Below are 24146 nucleotides of genomic sequence, written 5' to 3'. Positions count from 1 at the left end.
TGTTCTAGGTCACAATACTTTAGTGTGTGATAGTGTATACATAGATCTTACTATGTCCATTGAATACACAAACGAACAGTAACTGGATAAGTCTTTTTGATTGGTCAGAAAATGTATTAGCTGCAACCAGTTTCATAGTGAATAAACCTAATATTATCTCACATTTAAATACAGCACAAATAAGAAATGCGCTTATCTTGGATTAAAAATTCCCATCATATTAAAAGAGTAACATACGAATGAAGAATATTCTCAATAAATTTTCTTCATGTTCTACCTTGACGTGGTGGTCGGGCTTGCCTATCATGATGAAGCAACCGAGCTATACTGGCTGGAACAATCGTTCCTCAAGGTTCTACCATGTCAGACAGACCGGTTGAAGAGCGGTAAGACTAAAAGCAACAAACCCAAGGTCCGAAGGCGATGTCGTACTGCTACATGTACAGAGGTGTGACAGCAGTAAGGTGTTTCCTTCAGACAACCAGCATGACAGCGATGCTGCCTTCCCACAAGGAGGGGTGGAATTAGAAAAGGTCGACCCTAAAAATGCACACCTCTCCTTATCCCACGGATATCCGTCTCCGGCGATAAGGTCTCAACAAGTACGGAGCTAACACAAGAATTACCCATAAAAAAGGCCGTGTGTGACCGACCTCAAGCAGTTGTCCCTTGGGCACTGTGGTCACGCTCCCACATCACTAAGACCACCTCTAATCCAATTTCCTTTTCAGGTACCTCCAGAACAACCCTTCCACGGTGTGGGCAACCGAGAAGTGACAACCGCCCTCATACCTCTAACAGCAATCAAGACCACTGTATTCATAATCAACCTCCGTCTTCACTTCCTATTATTCCTCTTACATCGACCTTTCAACACTAAACTTCCTCTTTCGGCTTCACCTCAAGTGTCACTATAGCCAACGATTCTAGTGCGCAAAACACTGTCCCAGGTCCACTGAAACCTCGCTCCAAACTACACATTGGAGCCTTCAACGTGCGCACCCTATGTCAAATCAGTCAACAGGCTTCCTTGGCTAGAACCCTAGAATCTCGTACCATTGATATATGCTGTGTCTCTGAAACACGCATACAGGATCCCAGTGTGGTCATTCACTTGACCTCACCTCTCCAAAACATGGAGCCGCCGAGACACACACCCCGTGTATCTGGTGACCCGGCGGCCAGCTGTCGTGGACTGGCAGGAGTCGGGATAGCACTAAGCATGAGGGCGGAACAAGCACTGTTAGAGTGGATCCCCGTTAACAGTCGTTTATGTGCTATTAGGCTAAACGGCTCCGTAAGAACTTGGAAGGATAGGGACACACGTCGTTGCCTTTTTGTCGTTTCTGCCTACGCTCCCACCGACTGCAGCTCAGATGAATTTTACAAAAGCTATCTGGACTTCTTTAGAAAGCTAAACGTTCAGACATAGTACTCGTAGCAGGTGACCTTAATGCCCAGATAGGTAGTTTAAACCAAACAGAAAGGCATTTAGGTGGGTATTTTAGTATTCCGGTACAACGAACAGATAATGGTAATCGTCTGCTGCAACTGTGCTCAGACAATCGTTTATTTTAAGCATAAGGAGAGACATCGTCTAACATGGCGATCCCCTACACCAAACCAACGATGGACTCAAATAGACCATATTGCCATCAGTCATCGTTGGAGAGGGTCGGTAGGAGATTATCGCTCATTCTGGAGTACCTGCTTGGACTCCGACCACGCCCTAATACGGGCACGCATTTGCTTGCGCCTCACTGGACGCAAAAAGTCACACTAAAAAGAGCCATTAGAACTGAATCGAGTAGCGAGAAAACCAAAAGTAGGTTCCAGGAACAACTGAGGTCACACTTAGGTAGTTCTGAAAACGAGGCTGACCCAGATGTTGCTTGAGAAGATATACAAACGTCTGTGGAAACAGCAGTAACATTTATCCGTGATTTAAACCACAGGGTTACAAAGAACCAATGGATTTCCTCAAGGTCTATTGCACTGATGGATTCTCGTAAACTCATCCCATCAGACTCTGAACACGATGAAGAGCGACAACAAAACAGATATAGGTTAACCAAAAGTCTAAGGAACGACCGTGTGCACTGGTGGGCAACGAAAGCAAAAGAGATGGAAAAGGCGACGGCTGTATCTAACACCAAACAGTTCTTCAGACTCATAAAAGAAACTGGAATTAATAAGTCAAGTGTAAATGAGACTATCTCGGAAAAAGACGACACCCTCATCTGCTCTCAGTTCAGACGTTTAGAACGATGAGCGGAACATTTCAGAGAACAGTTCAGTTGGCCTTCAGCTACTCTACAACTACCCATCGTCCCCAGATAGCGTGGATAGAACATTGAAGTGCGTCCCACGACTCTATCTGAAGTTCAAAAGGTTATAGCTAATCTGGAACGAGGAAGAGCAGCTGGTCCAGATGGATTGGCTCCAGAGGTCTTTAAGGATGGTGGTCCAATTTTAGCGATTAGGATGACTAATATTTTAGCTAAAATCTGGGAGTTAGACGTAATCCCATCTGACTGATCGCAATCACTTATCGTCCCAATATATAAGAGAGGGTCAAAATTATCCCATGACAACCATAGAGGAATTAGTTCGACTAATATAGTATCTAAAATACTAGCCTCAATAACTGTTGTATGCTTAACAAGGACTCGTGAACTGCAAACACGAGAGAATCAAGCTGGCTTCAGACCTGGTCGTGGCTGCATTGACAACATATTCACCATTCAACAGGTTCTAAAACACAGGCATGCTTATCGGCGTCCGACAATGGTGGTCTTTCTTGACTTAAAAGCAGCATCTGACTCTGTTGACCGAGAGGGTCTGTGGCAGTATCTGTCATTGAAAGGCGTACCTCAGAAGTACATAAACCTTGTGAAGCCTCTTTACTCGAACAATACAAGTCGAGTCAGAGCTTATGGAGAACTGTCATCTGACTTTGCAACCTCAAGCGGTGTTCGTCAAGGCTCTCCACTATCTCTATTTTTGTTCAACTTTATCATAGACATACTGATGGAAATAACGCTCTCGTCGACTGAATTCTCGGGCATTGATCTCCCACCAGTAGGTTCACTTATCGATTTAGAATACGCAGATGACATAGTCCTGTTTGGTGAAGACGCTGACAAAATGCAGAGTCTTCTGGTAGCACTAAGCAACAATGCCAGAATATTTGGGATGCGCTTCTCTCCCTCTAAATGCAAGTTGTTGCTTCAGGACTGGTCTGCGTCAACACCTGAACTAAGGATAGGGAGTGAAGTAGTCGAACGCGTCGACAACTTCACTTGGAAGTCTGATCAGCCCTAATGGGTTGGTGTCTAACGAAATCTCAGCACAGATTCGAAAATCTCGTTTGGCTCTTGCCAAATTACGTCACCTGTGGCGAAGGCGAGATATCCGTCTATCAATAAAGGGACGAGTATACTGAGCTGCAGTCCGTTCTGTTTTAATTTACGGCAGCGAAACATGGCCATTAAGAGTAGAAGACACTCGTAAGCTACTAGTATTTGACCACAGATGCCTTAGAAATATTGCTGGCATCTGCTGGGATCACCGGGTAAGTAATAGTGAGGTTATACGCAGGGTATTAGGCAATGATGGTTAATCAGTTGATGAGGTTGTGAATCTTCATCGACTGAGATGGCAATACTGACCAGTGTTGGGGATGGTTGGAAGAAAGTTAGGGGCGACAAATTAAAAAGTGGCATCAGTGCTTGAAGTCACTAACTTCTAGTCTGAGTCATGTTGGTAGATGCAGACTACTTGGTTGGGGTCCGTGTGACTATCGTAACCAATGGTTGGAGACTCTGGGTGACATGGCTCAGAATCGATCACAATGGTGCAGGTGTATACACTCTCTGTCTTCCCTTAAACTACGAGATTAAAGTAGCTTCATATCTTTCTTTCTACGTACTAATTCTTCCTTCCTATACTATATCCGTATATGCAATCTTTCTTTTAAGTATTACCACCACTGAATGAACTATTTCTATGAATTTGGTGTACATCTTTTTGTGCTAGTGATGTGTGGCAACTTGGACCGATGCATATATGTGCCTGGTCCTACGTTGTAGCTGGCTGACTGTCTGAATCACGAAAGTGCCAGGTTTAGCACAAAGTACACCGTATAAAGTCATAGTATATGGATTTATGATTGTTTAACAAAATACAACTTTGAGTTATCTCATATGCATTGTAAACGTGAATCAGCTTATATGGAAAATGAAATTTTAAGATTCATGATTGGACAGGGTGAGAGAAATAATGGTACGTTTACGGATTCGATCAAATATTTAGTGGAAGACTATAACGCATGAAAATGCTATGAAGTTAGTAGGAAGGAATGCAAAAAATGAATCATGTATTCGAGAGATTAATGACGATATTAAACCATTAATAGTAACTCTGAACCAGATTGACGCTTTATGTTCTGAGACTAAAGAGATACGGATGAATGTTTTTCGCATGAAATATATTGTAGACGACCTAATTAACGATTTGAGAATACCGTTTACCAGTGTTATGCAATAGACAATAGGGAAGAAACGCATCTAGCGAATTAAAGGTCTGGGGAATCTAACAGCTGAAAGCGAATTTCCAGACGATGCCGAAAATGTATGTCCATAATTTCACAAGTGCTAAAGTAGGTAAACGAAAACTGGAAGTATTATCCTTAGGTCTGAAATTCTCTGATACCCTCAATCGCTGCAACAACATAGATGCAGATATACAGTTCGAAAAACTATATTGTAAGACACGGAATTTAGTTGAAAATTATGATCAACAACTAGAACATTCTAAGCCAACTCTTGTGAAGCGTTGTTACCAGTATAAGAACAATGAATTTAATCAAAAAAGCATTCTTACAAAGAAACAATAAAGTTGTTAACACGCTCCTAAATGATGGGACGTTATTGATTACGAAACTTGACAAAGGTTCAGGAGTTGTTCTTAATATGAGTAACTACACTGACAAAATGAGTACCATCTAAGACGAAAAATCAAAATTTTAAAAACGAATTAAACAGAAAGATCTCAGTGATAGGACAGAGGATGAATTAACGGAGCTGAAACGTGGAGAACTACTACAACCATCATCAAAAATGTACTAGTATTTACAAATAGTTTTCTACGCAAGATACTCAATATCCGTTGGCTGGATACCATCAGCAACAGCCTTCTGTGGGAGGGGGAAAACCAGCTTCCAGTTGGAGATGATATTGGGAAAGTATGTTGGAAGTGGATAGGACATACATCGAGGAAATCGCAAAACTGCATCGCGAGGCAGGCGTTTACTTGGAATCCCGAAGGAAGGCGGTAAAGAGGAAGATCGAGGAACACACTACGTCGGGAAATGGAAGCAGATATGAAAAGGATGAGTAGCAACTGGAAATGGCTGCCGAGGACATGGTTGAATGGAGAGTGCTGGTGGGTGGCCTATGCTCCTCCAGAAGGGGTAACAGGTGTAAGTAGAATAAGCTCAGGGACCAATAGACTACCTCTTCAGGTCTATATGAAATGATTTATCGATCACTAACATGGATGATCAATGTCGAATGCTTGGGGACCTACTAGAGTTAGACAGGAATGGTGCGACGAACCAGCTAACTTCGGAGTTACTCGTCGCGATAAGATTTTTGTAGGGCCAGTGAAATGTCACTGAGCCCTAGCCAAATCATCCGGCAGTTGGATCATTGAATATCGAACAAATCATTGATCTCCGTCAAGTTCAAGGACAACCAACATGCATTGGTTAATCGTATGCCGTGGACTGGTGAATGCGGTGGTGTTCTCGCTATCTTCTCTGTACTCATTCTTACTGATATATTTTCCTAATAAAGTCCTTTGTGTTGTACAGTCTTCAAAACGTCTATAGTATCTTGATACGTCGATGGGGTAATCCATGTTAGGTGCTGATCTGAAGGTGTGACTTCGACGTTAGCTGGTTCGTCACAGCATTCCCGTCTAACTCGAGTAGGCCTCCAATCATTCGGCATAGATCATCTACGTTGGTGGTTTACACTGGTTATCCCGACGCGATCTAAAACCTAGCGTGGATTACTCCTTCAACGTATCAAGGTACTATGGCTGCTTTGTAGACCGTATAACACTAGGGACGTTATTACCGAAATATATTAGTAAGAATCAGTACAGAGAAGATAGTGGGACAACCACTGTATAGGCCAGTCCATGGCATACGATTAACTGATGCACGTTGGTTGAACTTGACGGAGATCGATGGACTGTTCGACATTCAGTGACCCAACTGCCTGGTGATTTGGTTAGGACTCAATAACATTTCAATGGCCCTACAATACTTCCCCACCAGATTCAACGGTCGTTTGAATCGGTGCCAAACATGTTGGGAGTAGTTGCGCTCTTCCCAAACGACTAATATGAATCCTCCGGATATTGGTGAGCTTTAAGGCAAATGGAATAGAAACGGCAGGAACTGATCAAGAAATAGAGAGTAGTAGTAAATTACTAGAGCGCTGGTTGGATGTAAAGCGATTAAACATAGAAATAATAGAAAAGACGTAACGTTTTACAGTTTCATCAAGTTGCGTTCAAATAAGTGGCTTTGACAAGTGACTGAGTTCCTCAGATGAAAAAAGTTAAGTTTTCCACAAAAGCAATGATACTACAGTGATAGTAAGACAAGTGTATTATCAATCGATGCCGATGTTTGAACTGCAGTTGGTTTAAAGTCAGATTGTCGTTAACAGCTCATGTTCGTAAGCGTTGAATTCTATTTATGTCTGTATTTAACAGACTAATCGTAAGTACAGAAGTATAACCATGAAAATAAGTTGTGATTTTGTTGTACAAATCTATTGATGAATTCGTAGTCAGGGTTTAAAAAGTCGATGATTGCTGTTACAATCAGAGTCGAAGACTAGTGGTCAAGAGCGAATGTGTCACAATGAGGTCTGTAAAATGTAACTGCTGTACGTTTGTTCAATAGTGTCATCTACGCATCTTAACCAGAATTTGATGGAAACGGGGCACTTCGAGATTACACTTGTTTCCATGTATGTATGAAACTCTTAGCAACAATTGGAGAACAGGTTATGGGAAATCCAAATCAGAGAAGCCGAATATTTCAACTCGATTCATTACACAAATGGTTCAACATTTATAGATGTGAAAGATACAAATAATGATGTAAAGACATACATAGTATTACAGATGCATCTTAAGGTCATATATATAAACAGCGAAATGAGTAGAAAGATCAGGTTAGTTCATTTACTCGAACGTTAAGACTAAACACATAGGCGTGTAAAAGTACTAACTGCTAAAATATAACCTTGCAATTGTGGATATTATATGAAGGAATAGAAAAACAGAGTGACAATGTTTTCAGAAGCATGTGATGTATTAGCGCAATACATTTCGAACAATCTGACCACACATATACCTGTTAAGAATATTTATATATAAAAATAAAAGGTCAACTAGACTGGAAGTGGGGGTAAGAGGAGACAAGGATAATAATGTAAGTAATAATAATATCCGAAATGTATTGCACTAATACATCACATACTTCTGATTATCTTAGTCTTCGTATTACATTATCGAAATTCATCAAACGGACTAATTGATTTAAACTATTTTTCAGAAGCAATTATAGTATCTGCGCGGGCGGTTATACCGCACGGACGAATAAACCGCAGTACATAGTGGTAATCCATCACCGAAATGTGATTTGTCCAGATACACTCGTTAAGTTCGTTTGTGTTTTCTGTCCTCACTCTCTTTTCATCAATTCGTTTTTTGTGCATTGTTTCACAATACTTTTTAATATTCAGTAAAACGTTATATTCCTAACAACTTCCACGCGTGTGTTGCAACTCAAGATATCATGTGCCAATGGGCGAGAAAGAAAAGCATTATATCCTAACGAAGAATGAATGGTAACGGCTAGGAGTTGTTTATGAACTAATATTATACATATATTCCTATTGTATAATTGAGAAATGCCAACCTATTCAACTCGGGAGTCAAAGAACAAAGGTGTCCGGAGCTACATTTGACAGACTGTCGATATGTCGGGTAGCGTTTAATCTAGCAGGCTAACGGTTATAAGAGAGAGATACGTGTCACGGTCACCCACTTGTGATCTGGTGCGAATGCGTGACCAAGTGCCTTCAGCTAGATGTGTCCATTAGAAATAAAGAGATCAGCGTCAAATGTCGAAGACTTACAGAACTACTTATTCTGGAGATTTATTTACCGCTACAAGTGTCATTATTTAGACATTTCGTTGTTTCGTGAAATTCTGTTTCGTACATATCTCAGTCGTGTGATATGGCCGTTCGATATATTTAACACCCGTCCTGTTTATTATCTATAGTGGTCTGTCTTCCCGTTGTTGATGTTCAGAGCAAGATTTCATTAGTTCTCTTTAGTATTTATGCATATTAAACGACTGTCAACTCATCAGGTAATATCAATCATTTGAAAACTTATCAACACGGGAACTGGATTAAAATCAACAAAATATACTGGCTGGAATCTAAAGTCAATAAATCCGAACCAAGCGATGTTGATGACTGCAATTTGGTGAGATACGAATGAACTTATTCACTTCTACTCAATACGCGTTAACTTATCAAGGAATTTTGTATGATCCTCCTCATTTTGTAAACACAATGTCTGAAGAATAAGATATGTGATCAGATTGTTCGAAATGTATTGCTGAAAAATATCACATAAAAATGTGAACTTAGTGTTCGGGATAAATGAAGGTGGTTCAGGATGAAGGAACAACTATGTGTAGTATTCAACTGGATATTACGTAGCGTATGAAATTATATGGATCAATTGAGCGGTAGCAAAATAGGAATGAATATTAAGTAAATTGTTCATATGTATAGGAATAAACAATTTCTCAGATAAATTTCACATGTGAGAATCTCAAAAGTGAAGAGATGTGTACATGAGGTGTATTGGGTAATAATTTATTTCAACTGATTATACTCCATGTTTTTGCCTACATTTCGTACTAGGACATTTGTTTATTTTTACATGTTGTCATTGTTATTCTTATCACTACTACAAATGTCTTTTTAATTCTTATTTCTATCCAGCACAGTACTCTGTAACATCATTATCATAAGCTTAACTAGTATCCGAAGTGACTCAGTATTGCTGTTGATGTTGCGTTCTGTGAGGTGGATGAAGTATTTGTGAAGACTGATTAATTTCTAATCGAAAATTCCCAGGTACCAATAGATACAGTGCATGTCATGGTTCAGTAGACGTGATCTCAAGAGGGTTTTCTATTATTCCTATATTTTAACCAGTAAGTTTGGAAAATTTGTAGACGATTATTAATGAAGTCTAATAGGATACAGGTTAGTTGCTTCGTATTTGCAAAATCGTTTGAGACTGAGAAAATATAGTGCTGAAGTTTGAAGTGTTAGCACCAGTTACAAAGCTCATCGAAACGTCGTTTTATTTACACTAAGATTTTTAACTTCATACTTTGTAAATTTTGATAATCCTATAAGCCAAACCCACCAATTTCCGGATGAATCGGAATTACCACATCGTTATTTGTTAACATTTTTTGCACACCAGTGATCAAGTTCCATTAGAAACCAGATCGTTTATCAGTATATGAAAATCATAACAGCAGTTGTTAGGGCGTTCCAGAATCACTGTTACTTTGAAGCCGACAATATCACTTTATTACATACCGTGCAGACTGAAGGATACAATAATGAAGGAAGGAAATGCATGATTATCTAGAAAACCAATTGCATCAGTTGCGAGAAGCCTTACATTTAGAAAATAGGACGTCGGCTTCACAAACGTATATGCGAACATTGATTAGAAGTAAAATTTACTTCTCTTAAGATCCTAATTTCATTTGCTATATTAGAATAGAACTGTCGAAAGATCAGTGAGAAAATAAAGTTTTAGCGAAAGAAACAAATATATTTGAGCAATACATACTCTTGGAAAGTTGTTTGTACACATAATTAGTCAGGTTCCATAAGAAGAAATTAGTAACAAATTTGTAAAATCGGAAATCTAGATGTTGTTTCTAACTGTAAGTTAAGCATTTCATATTTTACTAGACGCATAATACTGAATAAAGTGATTATTACTATTTTTGTTACTATGCCACTGATACAACTGTATCATTTATCACATGCATGATAATTTATCCTGATGGACTTTCATGTCCAGGTATACTGGTCAAGTGTCAGAGAAATAAGGGAGCTTTATCTGTTATTACCCAGAAGTCTACTGCCGAGCCAATTTAAAAGGGTGATCACAATAATTGACTAATCAATGCATTTATTAATACAGACGTGGATGCTGTTAACAACGATGATGTATTACCCGATTTGAAACATCTGATTTCATTTCTATTACAAATTACATAGAATCCAGAGACGTAATATTTCACTTAAAATAAGTGATCAATAATACAAATAATACACGAATTTACCTTCAAATGTGGCTAACTAGTAAACAAATAACTGTCATATAAATTTTATTGAATGGTTATTCATTAATTAGATACAAATTATCGCAGCTATATGAATTGCTTATCGACTATTCACTTAATTCGGAAAAATACAGTAAAGTTAATTTTACTATGATTACAACTCTGCAGTTATCACTTCAGAATTCTCATTAAAATATTTTACTGCATTAGTATGTTAAATCATAGTTCCAGTGATACGACTTATCCGTGTTTCATCGGGAACATATATTTTGTGCAGAATTTACATCATGCCTATAGTTCTGCAGCTAGTTAGCTCACCATTTTATGTGAACCTGCTGTATTATATATTCTATAATTTGGTAACTGTTGTTCAACATATTCTGTGTTTAAAAATTATTATTCTAATTTCAGTCGCCAAGATTTTACAAATATAATACCTTTTTAATATCCCCCATTAACGCATTGTGCAACTATTGTAAAGCATTACATTCAAGTTTGAACGAAAGTTATTACAAAATCACTTTAGTTATTAGAACTAGTTAAATAACCTTGATCAAGTAAATAAATTCGTAATAAACATAACAAGGATTGTTTTGCAGGTGAATCAAGCCTAGATGAATCACATGTGTTAATTACACATAACAATGCATACTTATCTGTGTATTCCAATGTGAAAAGCAAAAGGAATATGTATCATATTTTTAATACAAGTCAACATCACATGATGAAATGCCGCAAATTGTATGTCAGTGTGTAACACCCAAATCATAATTAAAGATATGAAATGCCAGTATAAATTCACCTCGCGTCCTACGATACGACAAGCGGAAACGGTTTGGGCGTTTTAAGCGCTCGTCGTAAGACCCTTCACTAATTTTGTTCCCACACACTCAGGTGAGTTAGTATCCTTTATTAGACGTGGGCTAGTTGTTTGTATACAATACTCTAATTGTGGTCCTACATAAGTGGGATATAAAATTCGAAACATCTCGTCAAAGCATTCGAATGCTCGGCGAAGTGACCATTACGCACGATAACCTTTGACAGCAGCTGCGTTGTTGTTTTCAAGTCATGACTTATCATTAATTTCAAGTCTTAAGCCCCCAAATGCTCTGGTACGTCCGAGAGTGGGGAGAGTCCGCTCTCCCTCTCGAAATGCTCTCACACGCTCCACTGCCTTGTGGATCAGACCTTCAGGTCGAAGGCTCGGGGAGTGGCCCCCTAAGAAAACCACCTGCCTCGGTTTGGGCACCCGGGCAGTATCACAGCCCTCACACATATCGAATGAGATTTGTGTGGCGCATGTGTATTTGGTGCCTCCTTGTACCAATGTCTATGTGTTAAAATAAATAAATAATAAAGTACAAGTCTTTATGTTCTTGAACGCGTGGAAGAGATGTACCATCAATAGTATGATGGTAACTATTACCGTGTCCGATGTGCATGAGCACACTCTTTCTAAAATTAACTTCTAAGCCCCAACTTCGAGCCCATATAACTAATTCGTCTAAGTCTGTTCGGAGATCAAAATGATCAGCCTCACTTCTTATTGTTCTCCAGATTTTGACAACACCCGCAAACAATAATGTCGACTACTTAAGCAATAGCGGCAATTCATTAGCGTAGAGAAGGAAAAGTAGTGGGCCGAAGATGAAGCCATGTGGTACACCACTTTTGACAGGTTTTCATTCGGATAGCGTCCCACTGATCCTCACTCTCTGTCTGTGGTCACATAAGAAGTCTCCTATACATTCTTGTACATTACCTGTTATTCAGAAGCTCGAGAGCTTCTACGTAAGACCTAAGTGTGAAACCTTGTCAAACGCTTTGCTAAAATCTATGAATATCACATCGACAAACAGACTGTTATCTGGGGCTGCTGTCCAATACTCTCTCGCAATGAGTAAGTTAGCCAAACATGAACGCGATATTACAGTCTCTGATTACTGGAATATTAGCTCGCCTGATATTGGGGCGGGGTGGAGCAGATACAAACTGCATACCATGTGACCTAAACTTAAAGTAAAGTACAACTTAATCACTATTCACTAGTGAAGGAGTGTACTCAAGTGGCAAATCTGGTCGGATACGAATATTTGAATCACGAGTTTCGTGTGGATTATTCAATATTACGTCTCTTTTTTCGAAATTCCGGAGTACCAACTTTATGATATTTCTGGGTTGGGTCTCGCCTCCGACCCATTTACCGAGTTTTATCACCTTCGTGACATGTACCCCTGAAACCTCTTCAGGCAGTAAATTTCTGATGACAGATTCCACGAACTGCAGGTCGTATGCATTGTCTTTCGACTCATCTAGATTCCAAATAATTGAACTAGGAACGAGTTTAACTTCTTTGAAAGTCGTGTTCGCGGCTTTCGACCGTGATGTCAGATCCTGACTGCTTACTGCCGGAATCTTACCGTTAGTTTTCCTTGTAACAGGGTCGTGGGAGTCGAGCGAATGACTCGCAACAATGTTTAATGAAACCGAACTTCTCTCATCTACGATAGGGTTAAATATTTTCTTACCTTAGGACTTTGGTGGAGTAATCTGACACAGCATGTGAGTCCATCAACTAAACGAGCGTTGTTTTTGGCTATCTTTTCTTCTCTTCTGCGTTTCCGCCTCATCGAATTCCCATCAGTCGCAGCATCCTCATTAGAACTACTCGGGACGATAATGGCTTTGTCTGGACCATCAATCGATGCTGTAGCAACTTGACTACCAATAGCTAATGGCGTATCGCTCATTAATTGTTTCGGGATAGAAGGCTCTGTTGCGTGTTCCACAGTTGGGTCTCTGGCACGTGCTGTGACATCACTTACGACACTGACGCAATCTTCGCTATCAGTATCCGTGTTACCGGTTCAGCCCTCGTCAACCATCTTATTAGCCAACGCCAGAAGGCTAATTGCTACTTGGATGAGTAATGTTTGGCTCGAACAACAAAACATACAGAGCCAATGAAAGTTGGGCTTTGAGCACCTTTTACAGGCAGTGGGACTTAAGCGGGTACACATCTTATGGGACCACTTTTTACACTCATTATATTACATTCCTTCCACCACAGGGAGTAAGCATTATGACTGTCCACATTTGTGAGCAGAGCCGACCATCTTGAAAATTAACTAAAAATGACAACACAAAACGGATATTTGAAAAAATCTAAAACTTTAACCAAATAAATCAAGCCCAAGTCGGCCAAGTATGTTTTGATGCAATGAACACACAAAAGCAAAATCAAAACAGTAAATTTAACTCGACGAGAAGCAATGCCACTGTTCTTCTTAAATAGCGCGCGTTGGTAGAGTCCATTATTTCATTCAAGAACATGAAATCTTTAGATTCTAACGTTGTGGCAAGACCCACTGAGGTCTTGAAACTGGAGATTACTGTACACAGACTGCCCATACGAGGATGCTGTGAATTACTAATAACAGATAATTATTCTTCATACATACCTTGTGAATTTTTAGTTAAAGAAACAGGACTGTCAATACGGGGTTAGAAAATTTGAAGAGGCTTAAAGTGGAGTTGTCTTTACTAGTTTTTAAGGAAAATTCTGTGTCACTTAAAGATTTGAAAGCTACGTGTGCTAACTGCAGTGGAGGTATGAAAATTCAGTCTATAAACCTCCAAGTATAAGGACGTTCGATCATTTTAAAAGACGATTAATTCTTTATTGTCATCGAGAAGCAGTACATAAGACATTGAATGATTTATGTGTAAAAGGTATAATTGAAGCGATTCAGTCTTCAGCATTGGGTACTTCTATTGTTGCGCTATTGAAGTCCGATGACAAGACCCCTAGAATATGTGATGATTATAGATTAGCACTGAACTCCCCGTTTGTTGAAGCAGACGTGCACGAAGTTAGAGGCTGAAGATATTCTAAGTCGACTCCATGGTTCTAAAGTGTTCTCGAAAGTTGACTTAAAATATGCTTATCTTCAAATCCCTTTGAATCAATCTCCATTTATTTTGACAACAATTAACACTCCATTTGGTCTGTTCAAATACAACTCCCTTATGTTCGGTCTAAGTTGTTCTGCAGTCATATTTCCGGAAGTGATGAAAAAAGTAGTCAGTGATCTTGAAATTTATCAAGATTATTTCATTGTTCATGGTTCTGATAAGGTAGTTCATGACCAGAGACTTACTACTTTATTGCGTCGTTTAATTGAGAATATTACGGTGAATCCAAATAAGTGTTCATTTTGTATATCTAGTTTATGAATAAAAAAGATTAGTTCAGCGAAGAGTCCTCCTTTCGGCGAATTCATTTTCAAAGCTGTACAATCGCAAATATATATACCTATTTTTACAGGATGATAATAAACTTGTTATACATGATGACAGTGAGGTTAAATAAACAAAGGTATTAAAAACTATTTAAAACAAGGAAAGTTTAGTAATCGTTTGATTGTTAATGGCTTAAGTATTCATCAAAATATAGATAGGGAAATTATCATTGGAAAAGGATGGCTCAGCATGACAAGATAAAATGTTGAAATTGAGATTAAGTGTAATCAGGATGACCGTGGAAACAAAAATAAACCAGTTGGGAGTAGAGTATTTAAGGGGAAGATGGAGGGTGAAGCAGATGGTTGCAAAGTAAGAAGAGTACGAAAAAGAGAAAAGAAAAAAATAACACATCAAGACCATGGTGGAAGACGTTGTACCAGCCTCTTGCACACACAATTCTGGCTTTTCCAGATATATGGCTGATGCTTCGGCAATGCAAAGAAGATGCAGTCTAATTGTTTTGGGGAGACTTCTACTTACGTTGTAGATGACTTTGAACGCGGAGTCTGTCTTGATTGAGTGACTTGTGTTTGACTATTGAACTTCTTATTGAGCTGTTGTCTCCTACTTTTAGCCACGCCGGATAATGTTTTTGAATTCTTTTGGATAAAGTATGCATCGAACGACCTATATACCTAGCTCCGCGTAAGCAGGTAAATTGGTAAATACGCATTTAGTTGGTCAGATGCGATAATTTATCTTTAAAATTATTGGTGAACAATGACCGACTGAAGAATACTACTTGCAAGGACTCAGAAATCCTACTCTTTAAGATGTATGCGGCTCTGTCACCCATGAAGTCAATGTTCATGTATAAAGTTTTCTTTTCTACTGTAGTTACTTGTGTTTTCGGCCTTATGATCTTATCGATGAATATCAAAAGATACCTGCTCTTGATAAGTATCTCCTTTAAGAGTCCCAATTCTTCATCTACGATTCGAGACTACAGATTCTTCGTATTCTTATAGCGAGTGTTATTGTTTTCTTTTTCGACTGATGGGAACCCAGCTGTGACAAGTTGATAGTTGGCCATTCCACATGGGTTTCCTGTAGATAGATCTTCTTAGGGTACCATCGTGACTTTTTGCCATTTCCACATCCAGAAAGTTAATTTTTTTGTTTTCAACTTCTAGTGTGAACTTTACTGCTGGGTGACAATTATTAAGTGTTTCTAGGAGATGACTCAAGTCATATTTGTTGTCAAATGATAAAGATATCATCTTCGTACGTTTTATACAAGTGCAGGTTTCCCATGATCGTTTTGAGTTGGTTGTTTTCTAAACTGGTCATGAAGCGATCTGCTAGTAATGGACCAAGTGGGGATCCCATTGCTATGTTATCCTTCTGTCTATAAATTACGTCCTTGAATGTGAACTGTACATTGCAAGTGCAAAGTAGTAATAGTTCCTTCAAATAAACTTCCGGTATTTCGATGTTAATCTCATTACTATTTACGTACTTGCAGATAAAATTAATGAACTATGTGAGTGAAACATTAGTGAATAATGATTCGACATCCAGAGAGCATAGTTTTCTCATTTACATTCACTTCTTTTATGTGCTCGATACATTCAAAAGTATCACCTATGAAGTGTTTACAAATGCGATTTCTAACGGGTTCTAGATTTGCCAGCCAGTTTTTGATTGAGATCATGAACTGATTGATGTTAGACCACCGTATGAAAACCTGGACGGCCGTTTCGTCCTACTGTGGGACTCCTGAGCAGTGAGCGTCCACGATCACGCTCGCAGGATTCGAACCCAGGGCCTTCGGTCTCGCGCCCAAACGCTTAACCTCTAGACAGCTGAGTCGGCGTCCAATCGTGTCTAACTCCAACCAAACCACGAGACTGCGCGAACATCCTTCAGTGTACAGAGGTAGATACCTGTCTCTACCCGACACAGATTATCTAGTTTTGAATGTTTTGGATAAATAGTTCATGGTAATGGTTTTAGGCCAGATATGAAACGACTGACTCCATTGATAAATGCACTGTCTTCAAAAATCGTACAGAACTACGTTCACTAGTGAGTGCTTTTTAATACGATTCCCGTTTTGTTCCTAATTTTTTCTTGTCATTCCAATTGTTTCTTTAGTATTTTTATATCCAATTCATTTAAGTTGGGGTGAGAAACAAGAATCATGCTTATGAAATCTATTAAAATTTCTTTAAAGTGATACTGTTCTTCGAACTTACCTAGTGTACCTTCTGTACTTATTACTGATGCATCACCTGTGGGTATTGGTTCAGTTTTGGAGCAGAAAGGTAGACCAGTTATCTGTGTTTCACGCAAACTTACTGTTACGAAGCAAGGTTATCAGCAAAATCAGCGAGAAGCATGAGCTGTGTGGTATTATCAATATAGGAAGATTATTGTTGCCTTCATCGTAGATACGTCAGTGTATTCAACTTTAATTGTCGTTAACACTATCCCATAACATCGTGTTTTTTTCATTTATCTACATTTATTTCAAATCGAACTTTAATGAAGACTTTTCTGATATGAAATATGTATTCCTGTTTGGTTTTTTCCGATATATAGTGTTTTTGTTTTGCTTTTTTGAAAATGTTAATTCTATCGTGTAGATGATTACTGACATTCGCGATAATTAGAATCAAATACTAATTAGATGAGGGAGTGGAACTTTTTAGACGGATACGATCCAATTAGTATCATTGAAAGACATGGTTACTTAGCATTCATACATACTGTATTGACATTTACGTCATTTCAAGTAAAATGTTCATTTGACATTGAGAAATATAAATAAGAATCTCAACAATAGTATTTTGACCTTGAAAATGAGTCCACAATAATAATGATTGTCTCAGAACTTTGACTTTAATAATTACAAAGGAAAATGTAATACTTGACTACATTTCAGTTTCGCTGTAATTTTCAACAACTGTTTATACACTTAAATGTATACTTTTCTTATTAATTACGGTTAGTCATACATAAATTGAAATTGTGGCAATCTTACTTTGAATTATAGTAAAACTAATCTGTTTACACTTCATTAAAGACCACTTTCCTTTTAAAGGCTTGGCGCGCGTATTCTTAACAGTATCTATTTATACATGTCGTTGACATAACTTAACACACGTATAATCCTGGAAGTATATCGCTCACTAGTCTATGTAAGTACAATTTATACGTAATGTAATTAACTCATATCAACATTGCTTAATGGCCTTAAGCAACTTTCTTTATACTTTCAATATTCCACATGGCTTCATGCAGGTTATTTCTGTTTAATATGTCAGTATATTTAGTTGTTTTATAAGAGTAAGTGACATAGTGATCCCCAGCTGATTCAATTAATCATGTCAAAAATATTTAATTAAGCTACAGATTACCTCTCATATCCAGTTGAATACATAATTTATATTCTATCTATTATTACTACGTTTACAGATTAGAAACGGAACGCCACCATAATAATTTACAATAGAATTAATAAACCTGAACTATTGTAGAATTATAACAAACGGAATTTGACTTTGAACTTGGTAAATCTCAAATTTCAAAGAGCAGGAAAAATTAAAACCCAGAGACCACCCTTCTTCCATTGACAGCAACCGCCAGAATAACCAATGAAGTTCCAACTACTATTAATATCAAGCTCATGAAAGCTAAAATGAATTTTCAAAGCCTTTCAAGCTGTTCAGTTGGTAGTTATCAAGTACATTTAAAACGTACCACATGTATTGCTTTAACATAGAAAACGAAATTAATAAGAATTCGTACAGACATTTGTACATATTTTGAAAAATCAAAATAAGAAAATGATCAAAATCTGTCATGTGATGGAAATTATAGTCACTGAATAGTCCAGGTTACCGACGTTTAGATAAACCGACACCGAGACCAATGCCTAACAATGCAGCCGCTCCTAAAACAGCACCACCAACAACTGCTAAACCAGTCAGGCCATCTAAAATAATAAATTTTCATATAATCCAAGTGAACTGGTTTGTCAAATTACTTTGCTAATAATCTTGTATAGAAACATGTGATTTACACGCACAAATCATTGGAATCAGTAACTACGTGTAAAATATAGTAGGAGTTGAAAGACTTTCGAACTACTTATACTGAAGTCTAAAACTATATGTGGATTTAAGTTGCATAAAGCCACATAACTATATTGCTTAAAAACGACTTCACAATCTGTCATCATATTTGAATTTCATATAAATTCCAAATCCAACTTTACTCTTCACTACTTGAGTCATGTATGAATGTAAGAGGAACTTCGACATCTGGAACTTCTTCCAGACATAAAACACTGGGATATATTCATATCATTTAACCACAAGAGGTAAGACAATCCGATAAGCTGACTATCTCACTTATCTGTCCCACCAACCGTGGTAAGTTGGTAGATGACAAAATTCCAGACTAAATATTAATATGCCCGCTCCGATCCTATTAAAATACCCCATGTTCCCTAGGTGGCATGCCTATTGGTCTATCAAAAGGCCAGTATAATACGTAGAAATTTGATTTGGATTATCCCATGATTGTAAGACATGAACTTTGGAAATGAAGGACATGTTATGTATCGTGCATGTCTTCTAATCATTGCACATATATGACAAAACATATCGATGAGCAGCGTTGGTGCTAGGTGAAGATTGTAACTTATTAATGAATATTTGAGCAATTATTTAGTGGGTTCATTAAGATTTATTTGAAGTACTTCAACACACAACCTGACAAGGGGCTCTGTGATAGTATAGAAGTTGGTGGAGAAATAGCTGAGTATATAGACAAATACATTAGTCGAAGAAGTTACTGAATATTGGTCTCAGTAGGACAGGGAAGTTCAGACATTTTAGTTATGACCGAAATTATAGGATGAAAACATCAGGTGACCTATCTCAAAACCAGTGGCAGTGACACGGACGCACTTATCTTCTATTTTCCGTCCGAATTTCAAACTTTGATATAATTTCTAATCAATTCTTAGGTTTCCTTTTTTATTTGCTTTCAATAAATTTCGTATTGCAACTGAGGCATCTTGTATTATCTTTAATGAATAGACTCCTCACATGATGTGGCAAACTGGGTCGAAACAAACCGTAACCCAGATAAATAAAATAAATGCTTGCTAAAACCATATTGTCTTCAAACCTTAATTTCATGAAACACTATTTTAGATGTACGATTGGTGAATTCGGTCACTGGCAGACCCTATGGTTTCCACAATGGGTCATATCAGTTCAAAATTAGTCTTCATTGCCCTATTATTATAATAATGTATAGAAACAGACTACTTCAATAACTTGGATGGATCACTCTTAGTAGTTCGGCAGCTAACAGCCTCTGGACAAGAACATTAACGTTCACTTGAGTGTTAACCAACGCCCATGACCTATAATACACTTTAGTTAGTTGACTACTTAAAACGCCACTACTTAACATTCATTTGATCTAATCAGTGAATGAGAAATTTTGGACCCATGCAAAAATGGAACAAAGTAAACAAAGTCATTAATCTCAACGGTAAGAATCTGTTCACTTATTTCAATCTAGACATTTTCTCTGTCTAGCTATGGTGTTGCAGAGTATCATAAATGGGACTAAAGTATCTAAAGATAATACTCTGCTTCCATACACTTTGGATACGAACAATTATTTACCTCTTAAAAACATGGAAAGTCATGAGTTTTAAATATAATCATAAATCCTTGCGTCAATATGCGAACGACAGTGTGAAACTAAATTCAATAACGTTCCAAAGTCCAAATATTACATACACTTAGTCAATGTAGACTTAGGTAAAAACGTTTTTCGATACCTCTTTTAGCACGAGACTGTATTGTATTCCTTAATTCTTTGACCTGTTGGTTTGACGGTTGTATCACCAATATATTATCACAACACCGAGTTGCGTTTTCATAGTCCTATGAGGTGTTACGTAAGCAAACGCACTTACTGACAGCTTAGTGTGAGCTACTGCCAAATAAAACAAACAGTCACGCCGTAGACTATCATTTTTTGTGCGATTAAATAATTCTGCAAGTAGTATTATTTTACTGGAACAAACCTTCTAATAACTTAACGGAGAGATTAAGTGCCTCTTTACGAGTAGTACGGAGGAGGTCAACAGCATAAAGGAACTGAACTCCATCATCCACTATGCCACTTTCTGCCATGACAACAAAAGCATCTCTTGATTCCTGACAGAGATTAAATATAAAACGTCAATTACTTGAATGGAAGATATGGGTTCATTCTTATCAAGCAAATCCATGTTTGAAGAATCTCGTTAAATGATTTTGACAACTATAATGATAAATAAAGCCGTGCGTGACTTGTGACCAAAATCTCAACCTGTGAAAAAAAAGCCGGTATGAGAAAAGAATGAACGTGTTTATCTGGCATGAAATTCATTTAAAACTGAAGATAGCGTAAAACCTAGTTAAGTAAATTTTTGAACGGTTTTCATCGGTGAAAAAATACTACCTCTGATGTAGAGGCATTTATAATGTATAAATATGGTTTTAAAGAAAATAGAAGTGGGTCAAATTTGACAGCAACGTACCATACACCGAGTGGCTTGACAGGTTAGCAAACTCTAAACTACTTTACCACGAATTATGAGGTGACTTGGTTACGACATGTAGGATACTGAGGAACGGTTTTGGACCCGAAATACTTTCTATTGTCCCCTATTAGTCTATGACAACTGAGAGGACATAGGAAGTAAAATCGAAGGCCAATAACGAAAAGAATCCGTGTAGTGTACAGGTTGTTTTACAAACTAGTAAACTCTCATCAAACAGTGATGGAGTAGAAGTGTTCACTTTTTTGACTGACTCATTCGCGAGATTAGATATGTACAGGAACGGGAAGTTTAGTCCTAACATGATTTGCATTTTTCAAGCTTTTGCTGTTTCCTTACGCAACAAAAGCACCGTTTTTGATCCAAAGAATCTGTCCTAAGCTCAACGTTCGGTAAATTACTTTTCTTTTGGAGTTTCTCCAAAGTTAATAGTTGACTGTAATTGTACCTCAAATTACTATTCCATTTTTCACGTCAAGGCTAGTTTTAGTTTAGCTTAAGCTTCTGTACCATCCGTTTTGAGTGTACTGTTTTTTGTTTTGCGGTCGTAAACTTTTTCTAGGATCTATTCATCAATCCACATCACCATGATCATGAAGAATTTATGCAAGCCGAATCGTAGGTGGGTATTTAGCACGTGTAACGTGAATGCTGAGCAACATTATCATTCTCTTGACAGGTCTGCGGAAAAATTTGTCATAAAACCGGGAAAAAGATAGTCCTATAACGGGTAAACATACAAAGACACACAGTGAAGAAAAGAAGGGGGACCTCAACAACGGTAGTATCGATGGGACATGCATCTACACTAATGCGGACATGCTAAAGCTCAGCACCATTATAACATCGACTGCACTAGACTCCCCCAGCAAACTTGAATCTCCCGGTACAGGATCTCTCAATGCAACGATGGTCTCCAAAAAGTCTGTGGGCGGTTGGATTCCTTTCGACGAAGTTAAAAAGGACAGGGTGTCATGGTCTAAGAAGTAGAATACCCAAGGTATTGTAGTGAAATCAACTGGTTATTTGGCCGTACACTCAGCCCCAAGACTGTCCAACCAGTCAGGAAGGGGCACATGAATCTGAAACGCGCTTCAACTACCAAACAAAATGCTCCTCAATCTGGGGAAAAGATCACGGTTCGCTATGATTCTGTCAAAATCATGAACCTTAAATATAGCTTTGAACTTCACCTCAGTTTGTAGGAATAAAATGACAGGATGCTCTCGGAAGAGTTAAACAGGAAGCTTGAACTTCTCATAATAAAGCCTTTAACAGTCACATGGCTCACTCAGGGAAAGGACTCCAAGCATCGAAATCAGCCAAGACTACTTCGTGAAACGCTCACTAACGGTACCGACGTAGAGAATGTCCTACTGGCTAGTCCCTTACTGAAATCAGATGGGAATGTAAGAATATTGCCCGATATACCGTATTCTGAGAGCACTCTCATCAGGAACATTCCTAAGGAATTTCATGAGATCTTTTTCCGCGGAAAAAATATCATCGTGCAAGGTTTGCCAGTTAAGCTTAGTCCCAACGCAAACCTTAAGGGTAAAATCAAGAAACTGGAGATATAACACAGCAGAATGGACTTTAGACAGTGTTTCCATACTCTAAGTGGTGTTGAATAAAACCGTTGAAGATTATGTGGAAAGTCAGTCCACCATACTAGCAAAAATGTGCTTCGGTGTTACCAGTAGAAGGTTTTTCGGAAGGCACTTTTGTCGCAGTTAGCGAAAGACTTTAAATAGTAGGATTCCAACATTCAGAGCTTTTTCAACTTAGGATATCTCTAGAGGGAGTTACCTAACTTGCAGTTGTAATCTGTTACATGTCTCAGATGGACTAGCTTACACTTTGAAGTGTTAGAGGTACGTTCGTTGTCATCTGCCCAACTTCGAAGTCGAGTGAGATCTTCCTCAAGTGCCAGTTTATCCTCTTGGTTACGAACTTCTCTCCAGAGTTCCACATCATCAACGAAAAGCAATAAATCTGATAATACTTACTGTGGAAGATCGGTTATGTTAATCGAGAAAAGAAGAGGTCTTAGTAATGAACCCCACTAGGGCACCCCATAGCCTGAAAGAAGTGAATTCACTCCTCTCAACTTAAGTTGACTCTGACCTTAAAATGTCGATTTTTTAGACATGAAGTGAGCAGATAAATTGAAGGTGACTTGATAATTAATCGTTTTAGCTTATTGATAAGACATATATGACTGACCCCATCAAAAGCTTTTGAGAATTCAAGGTAAATGACGTCAACCTTCCCCTTGCGACCAAGGATGGTTGTCCATCTGTCCACCGCAGTCAGCTGGTGGTCTTTTGAAAAGCACTCGTCTGAATTTTTCCCTAAGCAAACCTAATGCCTAATATCAAGCACAACCTCAACAAATAATAAACGAGTACCGTACGTTTGGTTCTTGGCGCTAAAGGTTTAAGTGATTTTGTGTCGGTAAATAAATGCTTAAGATAAATAGTCCTTCTTGTCTTTGACGTTTGACGCTGACCTCTTCATTAATAATTGACACATCTACGTGAAGGTGCTTGGTTATGCATGCACACTAGATAAATACTGGATATATCGCGACACGCCTCTCTTACAACCGTTAGCCAGTTTAGATCAAACACTTCCTGATATGTCGGTAACCTTTCAAATATTTTTTTGAACCTCTTTGTCTTTTGCATCAACAAAACGTTCAGGAGGACTATAGAGGACGTGAGAACCAAGAGAGGAGCTGATATAGCATCAGATCATCACTTACTGGTCGCCAAG

General features: G+C 38.2%; 1 protein-coding gene across 1 annotated transcript; it reads right to left on the bottom strand.

Moving 5' to 3' along the window:
• Positions 1-18484: 18484 nt before the first annotated feature.
• On the bottom strand, positions 18485-23894 carry FIS1_2 (mitochondrial membrane protein). Its single transcript, XM_035730707.2, has 5 exons — positions 21015-23894; positions 20850-20982; positions 20739-20818; positions 20601-20706; positions 18485-18731 (listed from the first exon to the last, which is right to left on the bottom strand). Exons 1-5 carry the CDS (start codon positions 21054-21056, stop codon positions 18634-18636), a joined length of 459 nt encoding a protein of 152 aa, XP_035586252.2. The 5' UTR covers positions 21057-23894; the 3' UTR covers positions 18485-18633.
• Between the last annotated feature and the right edge of the window lie 252 nt (positions 23895-24146).

Source organism: Schistosoma haematobium, chromosome 1 (genome assembly GCF_000699445.3).
Source record: "Schistosoma haematobium chromosome 1, whole genome shotgun sequence".
Taxonomy (NCBI): domain Eukaryota; kingdom Metazoa; phylum Platyhelminthes; class Trematoda; order Strigeidida; family Schistosomatidae; genus Schistosoma; species Schistosoma haematobium.
This window is presented reverse-complemented; position numbering and strand designations above follow the sequence as displayed.